General features: G+C 46.8%; 1 protein-coding gene across 2 annotated transcripts in view; it reads left to right on the top strand.

Annotated features, from left to right (window-relative positions):
• The first annotated feature begins 318 nt into the window (after positions 1–318).
• Positions 319–13,565, top strand: part of LOC139237914 (protein GPR108) — a 59,851-nt gene continuing 46,604 nt past the window's right edge. For both annotated transcript variants that reach the window (XM_070867206.1, XM_070867205.1), the window contains exon 1: positions 319–433. In XM_070867206.1, coding sequence (XP_070723307.1) covers positions 347–433 — 87 coding nt within the window. In that variant the 5' untranslated portion in view covers positions 319–346. The remainder of the gene's footprint in view (positions 434–13,565) is intronic.

Raw genomic sequence — 13,565 nt, 5'->3', positions numbered from 1 at the left:
TTTTTTCACCATTTTAAATCACATTTTGCGATTTAATTTGTTTGTATTTATTAATTTTTTAAAAAGGAAGGGAATTGAAGCTTTTCTTAATTTGTTTTGGAGTTCTGAAGAGATTCAATTTAAGGCGGGATTAAACCGTCCCAACTGCTTCTGTTCTCTCATTGGTCGGTTGAAGCGTGGCGTGTACAAAGTGGCGGACGGCCATTGGTCGGCGCCTGGCGTCAATCAGGCGGTGCGTGCGGGTGCGGTTGGTGATTGGCGCGCCGGGCTGTCAGTCAGTCGGCCGACCCCCAGTCAGGGGGGGCGGGACGGGACTAAGCCGGCGTTTCCGGCTTCAGGTGTGGTGATGGCAGCGGGAGGAGCGCGGATTGGGGTGTTGGTGTGCCTGCTGCTGGCCGGTGCCTCGGGGCGGATCCACCACCTCACACTCAAGGTAAATAGCCCCGGCCCCGGCGGCGGACATGGCCAACTTTAGTGGGTGTCAGTGCAACTGGAGCCTTCAACCCCCATTCCTCTAGTTGGGCCTTAACTGTGTGTCCAATATTGCGTCTAATTTTGATGGGTCTTAACTGTGTGTCCAATATTGCGTCTAATTTTGATGGGTCTTAACTGTGTGTCCAATATTGCGTCTAATTTTGATGGGTCTTAACTGTGTGTCCAATATTGCGTCTAATTCTGGGCACCCCACACTTTAGGAAGGATGTGAAGGCCTTGAAGAGGAGAGTGACCAGAATGGTTCCCAGAGATGAGTGACTTCAGTTACATGGATAGACTGGGGAAAGAAAGAAAGACTTGGATTTATATAGCGCCTTTCACAACCATCAGCCGTCTCAAAGCGCTTTACGGTCGATGAAGTACTTTTGTAATGTGGGAGCAGAGAAGATTGAAAGCGGAAAAAGTACAGCAGAGCCTGCACATGGAGAGTCGCGCGCTGGAGCCTGGGGAGGGGGTGTATCGTGTCAGTATTTTATGGACAAATTTGTAAGATTGATGTGCTCACCTACATCATGATCTCTGAAAACTAGGGAGAGAGGACTTCATGGAGGGGGTCAGTAGGAATATATATGTGTATGTATGTGTGTGTGTGTGCCCATGCAGCAGAACCTGGTCGCCAATCGTCTTGGATTCCTCTTGCCATTGGACAGAGACCTTGCTCTGTCAAGTCCGTGTGGTGGCTGGTGTGCAACGATCACCCCACGTTAAAAGAATTTGTGCGCAGACATCTTCCATTATCATCATTCCAGGGATGAGGAACTTCAGTTACGTGGATAGAGACTGGAGAACGGGGCCACAGATTTAAAGTAATTAAAAACTTGCATTTATATAGTGCCTTTCACGACTACTGAGCATCTCAAAGTGCTTTACAGCCAATGAAGTACTTTTTGGAGCGTAGTCGCTGTTGTAATGTGGGAAACGCGGCAACCAGTTTGCACACAGCAAGCTCCCACAGACAGTAATGTGATAATCAGATAATTTTTTTTTTGTTATGTTGATTGAGGGATAAATATTGTACCCAGGACACCGGGGGTAACTCCCCTGCTTTTCTTAGAAACAGTACCGTGGGATCTTTTACGTCCACCTGACAAAGAGCACGATGGGACCTCTGAAAGACGGCATCTTCGACAGTGTCGCACTCCGCTGGAGTGTGAGTGTAGATTTTTGTGCTCGTGTCCCTGGAGTGGGACTTGAAACCACTACCTTCTTTCTCCGAGGCGAGAGTGCTACCCACTGAGCCATAGTTATCGCCTGTGAGGGGATTTATGGGGAAATGTCTTCACCCAGAGGGTGGTGGGGTCTGGAACTCACTGCCTGAAAGGGTGGTAGAGGCAGAAACCCTCACCACATTTAAAAAAATACTTGGATGTGCACTTGAAGTGCCATAACCTACAGGGCTGCGGATCGAGAGCTGGAAAGTGGGATTAGGCTGGATAGCTCTTTGTCGGCCGGCGCAGACAAAATGGGCCGAATGGCCTCCTTCCGTGCTGTAAATTTCTGTGGTTCTATAAGCTGAAGTTGTTCTCCTTTTAGAGGAGATTTGATAGACTTTAGTTCCTACAGCACCTTAACATGACCAACCAGACATCCCACAGCGTTTTACAGCCAATGAAGTACTTTTTTTTGGAAGTATAGTTGCTGTTGTAATGTCGTGAACGTGGTTACAGGTACCACCTGAAAAACTGGGGAGGTTTTATAAATCGAATTCGATTTTATATTTAAAAAAAAAAGACGTGAGGCTAGCGTGGTAACTCGGGAAGCGAGACCAAGCTTCAACCATCACGGGATTTGGGATGGGAAGCAACTGGAAACCATTTTGTACTTCAGAAAGTGGTTAAAAAATCTTACGGGATCCTGGGCTTCATAAATGGAGGTAAAGAGTACAAATGTGTGGAAATTATAATGAACCTATACAAAACACTGGTTTGGTTCCAACTGGAGTGTTGTGTCCAATTCTGGGCACGCACTTTAGGAAGGGTGTGAAGGCCTTGGAGAGGGTGCAGGGGAGATTGACCAGAATGGTTCCAGGGATGAGGGACTTCAGCTATGTGGATAAACTGGAGAAGCTGGGGTTGTTCTCCTTGGAGCAGAGAAGAATGAGAGAAGATTTGATAGAAAGCAAGATTTTCTGGCATGGGCTCGATGGGCTGAATGGCTGCTGCCTTCTGTGCTGTAACCATTCTATGATTCATTCCTACAGCGCATTTCATGACCACTGGATGTCCCAAAGTGCTTTACAGCCAATGAAGTACTTTTTTTGAAGTATAGTCACTGTTGTAATGTAGAAAACATGGCAGCCAATTTGCAAGCTCTCTCAAACAGCAGTTAACCCTTGCCACTGGACCAAGACCCAGCTCTGTCAAGCCCGTGTGGTGGCTGGTGTGCAACGGCCACCACACGTTTTTAAAAAAATATATAAATAAATAAAAAAATCCACGCACAGGCATCTTCCACCCTTCAGGATGTAGTTTGGGGTCTGGAATATTAGGTCCTTCATTGAAACACCTGTGAACGCATTCCTTTTTTGGCGTGGAAGCAAGTCATCCTCGCTTCGAGGGACTGCCTATGATGATGATGATGAGTATCAAATGTTTCTTTGTCACATGGTTCCTAAACAGCACACGTCACCGGAGCCGAGTGCGGCCTCCATAGTCGAACGGGTTCCACACGTGCTTGCATTGTGCAGCAGAAGTTGCTGGCTAGTGGTCTAGAGCAGGATCTGGGTGCATTTTTTCAGTACATTGTAGAGTTTTTTTAACCAGAGCTGATGTACTTGGGCCACGGCCTTTGTCGCTCCTGACCTGGCGAGTTTGGCCAGCCTATCTCTGGGCAGCAACAAGTACACGGCGGTCTGGATCTCCTGGGAGCAAAAACGGCTTGTACGACCCTGAAAAGAGCTTCCAGTCACACATCCGCAGCATAACTAAGATCGCCTATTTCCACCTCTGTAACATCGCCCGTCTCTGCCCCTGCCTCAGCTCATCCGCTGCTGCAGCCCTCATCCATGCCTTTGTTACTTCTGGACTATTCCAACGCACTCCTGGCTGGCCTCCCACATTCTACCTTTTGTAAACTAGAGCTCATCCAAAACTCAGCTGCCCATGTCCTAACTCGCACCGAGTCCCGCTCACCCATCATTCCCCTGTGCTCGCTGCCCCGTGTCCTAACTCACACCAACTCCCGCTCACCCATCACCTCCGTGCTAGCTGCCCCGTGTCCTAACTCGCACCGAGTCCCGCTCTCCCATCACCCCCTGTGCTCACTGCCTGTGTCCTAACTCGCAACGTCCTGCTCGCTCACTCACCCCCCGGTGCTCGCTGACCGACATTGGCTCCCGGTTAAGCAATGCCTCAATTTCAAAATTCTTATCCTTGTTTACAAATTCCTCCGTGGTCCCAGCCCCTCCCTATCTCTGTAATTTCCTCCACCCTACAACCCCCTGAGATGTCTGCACACTAATTCCAGTCTTGAGCATCCCTGATTATAATCGCTCAACCATCGGTGGCCATGCCTTCTGTTGCCTGGGCCCCAAGCTCTGGGACTCCCTCCCTAAACCCCTCTACCTCTCTTTTTTACTCCTTCAAGACACTCCTTAAAACCGACTTCTGATCAACCTGCCCAAATTTCTACTTATGTGGCTCGGTGTCAAATTTATATCTCGTAATACTACTATGAAGCGCTTTGGGATGTTTCACTGCGTAAAAGGCGTTTTATTGAACGAGGTGGCAAACCTCACCCATGATGCTTCACCACTTTGTAGATGGAGTAACTCTCTATCCTCCACCTTCTCCGCCTCTTGCCGCCCATCATTAGCGCTTTATTCAGGGCTTTCTTGAGAGCTGTTGCTTTCTCAGGCATTTTCAATATCAGTTTCAGATTGGACGTGGGCACGTTTTTCTTTTTTGTCCCTAATTTAGGGGTACTGCTAACCGTAGTGTCCCAACTACCTATAGAGGCACTGGAGAGAGTGTGAAAAGATTTACAAGGATGATACCAGAAATGCAAGGGTTTACATATCAGGAAAGGATGAACAGGCTGGGTCTCTTTTCTCTTGAAAAGTGAAGGCTGAGGGGTGACCTAATAGAGGTCTTTAAAATGATGAACGGTTTTGATGGAGTGGATACAGAGAGAGTGTTTCCACTTGTGGGAAGAGCATAACTAGAGGCCATCAATATAAGATTGTCACCCAGAAATCCAATGGGAAATTCAGGAGAAACTTCTTTACCCAGAGAGCGGTGAGAATGTGGAACTCGCTGCCACAGGGAGTGGTTGAGGCGAATAGTATCGATGTATTTAAGGGGAGGTTGGACAAGCATATGAGGGAGAAGGGAATAGAGGGTTATGCTGATAGATTTATCTGAGGAAAGACTGGAGGAGGCTCGAAAGGAGCATAAACACCGGCATGGACTGGTTGGGCCCAATGGCCTGTTTCTGTGCCGTATATCCGATTATGTGCTTATTGAAGATGAGAGGTGTAGCAAGGTGAATGGATTAAGTTATGGTTTCATTCAGATTTACCCACCGATATCCTGCTAAAGATGCGCAATTTAAGAATACGTTTTACACATTTTTCTCAGCGTGGAAGGAAGTAAGTCTCAACTGATGGTTTTCTTTAAGCCGGCATGGATTGGTTGGGCCAAATGGCCTGTTTCTGTGTCGTATATCCTGTGTAATGTTCTGGCTACAATTAGAACAACTGATCACAGAATTGCATACTTTCCTGGTCTGTAATCCTCAGTTCCGTACTAATTTGTGGTGTGGTTTCACATTGAATCATGGAAGGCTCACATTTTGATTTGGCCTGGATATTACTGTTTGACTCTGTAACCTCCTCCAACCCTACAACCCCTCGAGATCTCTGCGCTCCTCTAATTCTGGCGTCTTGAGCATCCCCGATTATAATCGGTGCACCATTGGTGGCTGTGCCTTCAGTTGCCTGGGCCCGAAACTCTGTAATTCCCTCCCTAAACCCCTCCGCGCCCCTCTCCTTTTTAAGACGCTCCTTAAAACCTGCCTCTTTGACAAAACTTCTGGTTACCTGCCCTAATATCTCCTCATATGGCTTGGTGTCAAATTTTGTCTGATGATGCTCCTGTGATGCACCTTGGGACGTTTTACTGTGTCAAAGGCGCTACATAAAACTAGTTATGGAGAACTAGTTAAAAGGTCCTAACGCAGTCTTCTGACATTATTACTATCGTGATGTACGAGTTTAAATTTATCCGGTTTACCTCTGCTGTACAGGATGTCCTGTTCACTTTGTGCTAATTAAACATGCTTGTGGTGAAGTTTACCAGAGGTGCAGAACACAGTCTTTGGCCAATGAGAGGTAGATTTAGCCTTTTTGAAGGCGAACAAAAATGTTCACTCTCCTTCCTGTTGTTGAGAAAGCCAGACAGTTCAGTATCAGTAATGGTGACCATGAAACTACCGGGTTGTCGTAAAAACCCCAGTGCAAAGGTTCCACACCAGAAAGGACCGTCTTGAGTCGGGATACTGACACAGGGACAAGAAGGAGCGGCAGAGATCACTTATTCCGCTGGGAAAGGCTGCGGAATACTCAAGTCCAACTCGATGTCCAGGCTTGCAGACTTGGCAAAGGCCCAGCCTTGCTTCCCGTTGCTAGAGATGTGGAGACTCTCTGACTCTCCCTGGTCTTTTGGACCCAAGTCTTTTGAATCCAGGCCAGATTTAGAGGGGGTGCAATAGCATAGTGGTTATGTCACTGGACCAGTAATCCCGAGGCCTGGTCAAATGACCGGAGACATGAGTTCAAATCCCACCACGGCTGCTGGGGAATTTAAATTCAATTAATTAAAGAAATTGAGAATAAAAAGCTATTATCGGTAATGGTGACCATGAAACTGCCGCATTGCCGTAAAAACCCATCTGGTTCACTGATGTCGTTTTTAGGGAAGGAAATCTGCTGCCCTTGCCCGGTCTGGTCCATATGCGACTCCAGACCCTGTATGGTTGACCCTGAACTATCCTTTGAAATAGCCGAGTTTTATATGAATAGCCACTCGGTTATAGAAACATAGAAAATCGATGCAGGAGTAGGCCATTTGGCCCTTGGAGCCTGCACCACAATTCAATATGATCATGGCTGATCATGCAACTTTAGTACCCCATTCCTGCTTTCTCTTCAAACCCCTTGATCCCTTTAGCCGTAAGGGTCACATCTAACTCCCTTTTGAATATATCTAACGAACTGATATCAACAACTTTCTGTGGTAGAGAATTCCACAGGTTCGCAATTCTGAGCGAAGAAGTTTCTCTTCATCTCGGTCTTAAATGGCTTACCCTTTATCCTTAGACTCTGACCCCTGGTTCTGGACTTCCCCAACATCGGAAACATTCTTCCTGCATCTAACCTGTCCAATCCCGTCAGAATTTTGTATGTTTCTATGAGATCCCCTCATTCATCTAAACTCCTGTGAATATAAGCCTATACGATCCAGTCTTTCTTCATATGTCAGTCCTGCCATCCCGGGAATCATTCTGGTGAACCTTCGCTGCACTCCCTCAATAGCAAGAATGTCCTTTCTCAGATTAGAAGACCAAAACTGAACACAATATTCAAGGTTATATCAAACTGCGAGGAAAACCTTCACCCCTGGACTGCAGCGGTTCAGAAGGTGGCTTACCACCACCTTCTGGAGGGCAATTAGGGATGGGCGATAAATGCCGGCCTTGCCAGCGAAGCCCACATCCCAGGAACAAATAAAAAATTCCCAGAAGCTGACGTACACAAAAGTCTCGCTGTCTCCGGAGTCCGGTTAGCAATCAGTTGTTGAGAAGTTTTCTGCAAGTTGGCAGTTGCTTGCAAATGTTCAACTCTGGGCCTTGGGTCGATGCTGGCTCAAAAGGTCAGTTTAAAAAAAAACCCAACTGGCTTGCATTCTTTTAATACTGGGATCACGGTGAAGTATTCTATTTACGTACTCGGTGGAAACCTCTCCTCATATATTGGCACATTTCCCATGGCACTACTTATGGTGTCAGAAGATGTGCTGTTTTATAAACCATTGCACTGTAAAATATTTTATCTTTTAGCTAAAGTGTCAGCATGTCTCCTGTTAAGGATAAAGTCTAATTGCTGTTAAGTAAACCCTGGGTAAGTGCCTACAAAGATAAATGAAGAGACTGTGGACCGATACAGCGCACAAGGAGGCCATTTGGCCCCTTTGAGTCTGGCTCTTTCGAAGAGCAATTCATTTAATTCCACTCCCCCGCTCTTTCCCATACAATTTTTTTCTCCTGAAAGTATTTCGAAGGCTACTATTGACTGTGTATCCTCCGCCCTCTCGGGCAGCGCACTCCAGATCCTAACCACTCGCTGCGTAAAAACGTTTCCCCTCATGTCGCCACTGGTTCTTCTGCCAATCGCCTTAAATCTGTGTCCTCTGGTTACCGACCCTTCCGTCACTGGAAAAGGTTTCTCTTTATTTATTCTGCCGAAACCCCTTATGATTTTGAACGCCTCGATCAAATCTCCCTTTCACCTTCTCTGCTCCAAGGAGAACAATCCCAGCTTCTCCAGTCTCTCCACGTCACTGAAGCCCCTCATCTCCGGTACCATTCTTATAAATCGCTTCTGCACCCTCCCCAAGGCCTTGACATCCTTCCTACACACTGTCGTGTGTAAATGTCACAGTGGACCTGGAATGCCTTGTTGCCGATGTATAATGTTGATATGAGGCTTATTTCTAGACTGGTGATTATACAGTCAGATTGACACAAGAACTGACACATGATAGAGGACAGCATGAGTTAATTGTGCAACAGAATAGAATTAACAGTACCCGTTAGATACTAAAATTAGAAACTATAACACTGGTGATTAGGGCATTATCTGTTGGTTTTAGAGAAGTACTGTAAAGTTTGTCATAAATAAACTATCATCTGTTAGTTTAAAGCCTTCTGCAATGTCAAGTGATTCAAGGATGTTCTTCACAGCGAGATGCTGAATCATTAATAGTATACCTGGGATTAAATTGCATGTTTCAAATTTGTTGGCTGGGTCGGTAGTTCACATACTGAGCTCCCTCCCTCCCCTCCCCCCAGTATTCTGGGGTTCTCCCCAGGATGAGTGGTACTGGAGTGTAGTTCCAGGGAGGAGGAGGAGACTGGGAGCCCTTTGATACCTCACTCAAAATGGCCATTCGCCGTCCTAAGCCTGGGCGGTGACTGTTGGCAGGCTATTTGAGTGCAAGGGACCTCATAGCCAAGGCCAGTGCTGTCCTTGCCTGACATTTGGGCACAGACTAATTCCAACAGAAGTGGCAATCCCCCAGCCCAGCCTGCTGAGGGCAATTAGTGGCAACTTTCTACTAAATGCCCTTTCATGCTCTCCTGGCCAGCCTCCCATTTTCCACCCTCCATACACTTGAGCTCATCCGAAACTCTGCTGCCCATCTCCTGACTCGCACCAGGTCCCTGCTCACCCATCATCCCTGTGCTCGCTGACCTACATTGACTTCCTGTCTGGCAATGCCACGATTTTAAAATTCTCATCCTGGATTTCAGATCCCTTCGTGATCTTGTCCCCACCCTACCTTTGTAACCTCCGAGATCTCTCCGCTCCTCCGATTCTGACCCCTTGCGCATTTCTGATTTTAATTGCTCCACCACTGGCGGCCGTGCCTTCACCTGCCTGGGGGCCCTAAGCTCTGGAGTTCCCTCCGGAACACCTCTCTGCCCCTCTCTCCTCCTGTAAGACATTCCTTAAAATCTACCTCTGTCCTAATGTCTGGATTTTGCCCCCAGCGGCGAAGGAACGTCGCCCGCTGTTCACCTCGCTGATAGTTGCTCACAGACCTTTTGCGGGATTGTCAGTGGAGATTTCCACTAATCCGGCATCTGTTTGTGCGCCACCCTCACTGAGGTCCTGTGGAATCTGTGAGCAGGCAAAGGGACCGCAAGGCTCTTCAACCAATCAGATTGAAGAATCCTCACTGTAACACGCAGAGTCCAAAACAGGAAATCAAAATTAGATTTGAAGCATCTACAGCGAGTGAAATAAAGATTGGAAAATACCGATGGGATTCAGGGAGAGAGATAAGAGGCAGATAGAAAAACATAAAAATTATTCATATTTAAAAAATCTGAAACTTCAATTTTCTTGGAGAATGAGACTAAAATTACTTTTTCAGGGCAAGAGGTTGTTCACTTACTCCTGAATGCAAAAGCCCTAACCTCTTCAGCCGTTTTTAGTACAGAACTAGTGGGCAAGTACCTCATGTTCATGCTATTGATGATTTCTGGCCTATCCCATTGATGAGGACTGCAACAGTGCACCCTGCGGTGGAGCAGGGTATCTCTGACAGCACCTTCTGGATTTCCACATTTAGCTGCGCATCTACGGATAACACCCTCACCAACAACTTGTATTAATATAGCGCTTTTAATGTAGTAAAACGTCCTAAGGTGCTTCACAGGAATGTTATAAGGCAAAATATTTGACACCGAGCCACATGAGATGTTGGGGCAGGAAAGAGGTAGGTTTTAAGGAGCATCTTGAGGGAGGAAAGAGAGGCAGGGAGTTCCAGAGCTTGGGGCCCAGGCAACAGAAGGCACGGCCACCAATGGTGGAGCGATTTATAATCAGGGATGCTCAAGAGGGCAGAATTAGAGGAGCGCAGATATCTTGGGGAGTGTTGATGGTTGTGGTGCTGGAAGAGAAAGGAAAGGGGCAAGGGCCATGGAGGGATTTGAAAACAAGGACGAGAATTTTGAAATAGAAGCGTTGCTTAACTGGGGGCCAATATAGGTCAGCGAGCACAGTGGGTGATGGGTGAGCGGGACTTCGTGCGAGTTAGGACGAGGGGTGATGGGTGAGCGTGACTTGGTGCGAGTTAGGACACAGATCAGCGAGCACAGAGGGTGATAGGTGAGCAGGACACAGTGCGAGTTAGGACATGGGGCAGCCGTGTTTTGTATCACCTCAATGTTTACGTATGGTCGAATGTGGGAGGTCAGCCAGGAGTGCGTTGGAGCCATCAGTCTCGAGGTAAAAAAGGATGCCAGAAGTTGCTGTCAGATTTACCCTGTAATAACGGGGAGCGCTGACAGCTTCGCATTATTAGTACAGCAAAATTAATACTGCAAATCTCCATGTGGTTCACTGCCATTTTGTTCTATAACGCACCTGTGAAGCGCCTTGGGATGTTGTACGACGTTAAAGGTGCTATATAAATGCAGATTGTCATTTGTCCTAGACTCGATCCCCGACTTCAGCTTTTCTTTTTCCCAAACAATACTTTTGTCACGTTACAGTAAGCCCATCATGAGGTTAATGATCATAGACAGTCCCTTGAACGAGGATGACTTGCTTCCACGAGTTCACAGATGTTTCAATGAGGGACCCGATGTTCCAGTCCTGAACTCCAATTGAGAGGGTGAAAGATGCCTGTGCGTGGATTTTTTTAACGTGGGGTGACCGTTGTACACCAGCCACCACACGGGCTTGACAGAGCGAGGTCTTGGTCCAGTGGCAAGGGTTACCCAGGATGACTGGAGACCTGCACGGACCTAGTGCGCACACATATCGCAGTGCGGGCTGGCCCGTGCTGCCCCTGGGCCCTCGGCTCTTCTGGGCCCCGTACATTCATCTGTCGCACCTGATTGAGTAATGGAACTTACTTCAACACAAAAGCAAAACACTGCGAATGTGGGAATCTGAAATAAAAACAGAAAATGCTGGAAATCTCAGTGGATCAGGCAGCATCTGTGGAGAGAGAAACAGAGTTAACGTTTCAGATCGATGACCCTTCGTCAGAACGGAACCTACTTGTCGTGTTCAAATTCTGTGTAATACAGCAGAGGTTTTCAAACTTTCCTGTGGTGAATTTCCTGTAAATATGGGCATGCTTGTGGGGTCACTCTATCCTCTGCCCATGAGAAAGCCATGGTCGCCTTGTAGAAAACATGTCTACAAATATAGAAACCTGATAACATAAGAAATAGGAGCTGAAGTAGGCCCTGCGGCACCTCGAGCCTGCTCCGCCATTCAATAAGATCACGGCTGATCTTCTACCTCAACTCCATTTTCCTGCCCTATCCCCATTTCGCTTGCTACCATGGTGGTCAAAATCTATTGATCTCAGTCTTGAATATACTCGATCTCCAATTATACAGGGCATTGGTGAGGCCACACCTGGAATACTGTGTGCAGTTAACATAGAAACATAGAAAATAGGTGCAGGAGTAAGCCATTTGGCTCTTCGAGCCTGCACCACCATTCGATAAGATCATGGCTGATCATTCCCTCAGTACACCTTTCCTGCTTTCTCTCCATACCCCTTGATCTCTTTAGCCGTAAGGGCCATATCTAACTCCCTCTTGAATATATCCAATGAACTGGCATCAACAACTCTCTGCGGCAGAGAATTCCACAGGTTAACAACTCTGAGTGAAGAAGTTTCTCCTCATCTCATTCCTAAATGGCCTACCCCTTATCCTAAGACGATGTCTCCTGGTTCTGGCCTTCCCCAACATCAGGAACATTCTTCCCGCATCGAACCTGTCCAGTCCTGTCAGAATTTTATGTTTCTATGAGATCCCCTCTGATCCTTCTAAACTCCAGTGTACAAAGGCCCAGTTGATCCAGTCTCTCCTCATCTGTCAGTCCAGCCATCCCTGGAATCAGTCTGGTGAACCTTCGCTGCACTCCCTCAATTGCAAAAGCATCCTTCCTCAGATTAGGAGACCAAAACTGAACACAATAATCCAGGTGAGGCCTCACCAAGGCCCTGTACAATTGCTGTAAGACCTCCCTACTCCTATACTCAAATCCCCTAGCTATGAAGGCCAACATGCCATTTGCCGCCTGCTGTACTTGCATGCCAACTTTCAATGACTGATGAACCATGACACCCAGATCTCGTTGCCCCTCCCCGTTTCCGAATCTGCCGCCATTCAGATAATCTACCTTCGTGTTTTTGCCACCAAAGTGGATAACCTCACATTTATCCACATTAAACTGCATCTGCCATGTATTTGCCCACTCACCTAACCTGTCCAAATCACCCTGCAGCCTCTTAGCATCCTCCTCACACCTCACACCGCCACCCAGTTTAGTGTCATCTGCAAACTTGGAGATATTACACTCAATTCCATCATCCAGATCATTAATGTATAATGTAAAGAGCTGGGGTCCCAGCACTGAGCCCTGCGGCACTCCACTAGTCACTGCCTCCCATTCCGAAAAGGACCCATTTATCACGACTCTCTGTTTCCTGTCTGCCAACCAATTCTCTATCCACGCCAGTACATTACCCCCAATACCATGTGCTTTGATTTTGCACACCAATCTCTTATGTGGGACCTTGTCAAAGGCCTTTTGAAAGTCCAAATACACCACATCCACTGGTTCGCCCTTGTCCACTCTACTAATTACATCCTCAAAAAATTCCAGAAGATTTGTCAAGCATGATTTCCCCTTCATAAATCCATTCTGACTTGGACTGATCCTGTCACTGCTTTTCAAATGCGCTGCTATTTTATCCTTAATAATTGATTCCAACATTTTCCCTACTACTGATGTCAGGCTAACTGGTCTATAATTACCCGTTTTCTCTCTCCCTCCTTTTTTAAAAAGTGGTGTTACATTCGGTATCCTCCAGTCCATAGGAACTGATCCAGAGTTGATAGACTGTTGGAAAATGATCACCAATGCATCCACTATTTCTAGGGCCACTTCCTTAAGTACTGTGGGATGCAGACAATCAGGCCCCGGGAATTTATCGGCCTTCAATTCCATCAATTTCCCTAACACAATTTCCCGCCTAATAAGGATATCCTTCAGTTCCTCCTTCTCACTAGACCCTCGGTCCCCTAGTATATCCGAAAGATTATTTGTGTCTTCCTTCGTGAAGACAGAACCAAAGTATTTTTTAATTGGTCTGCCATTTCTTTGTTCCCCATTATAAATTCACCTGAGTCCGACTGCAAGGGACCTACGTTTGTCTTCAATAATCTTTTTCTCTTCACATATTTATAGAAGCTTTTGCAGTCAGTTTTTATGTTCCCGGCACGCTTCCTCTTGTACTATATTTTTCCATTCCTAA

The sequence above is a fragment of the Pristiophorus japonicus genome, chromosome 24, assembly GCF_044704955.1.
Source record: "Pristiophorus japonicus isolate sPriJap1 chromosome 24, sPriJap1.hap1, whole genome shotgun sequence".
NCBI classification, from domain to species: Eukaryota; Metazoa; Chordata; class Chondrichthyes; family Pristiophoridae; genus Pristiophorus; species Pristiophorus japonicus.
Note: the sequence above shows the minus strand (reverse complement) of the source record. Positions and strands in the feature narration are given on the sequence as shown.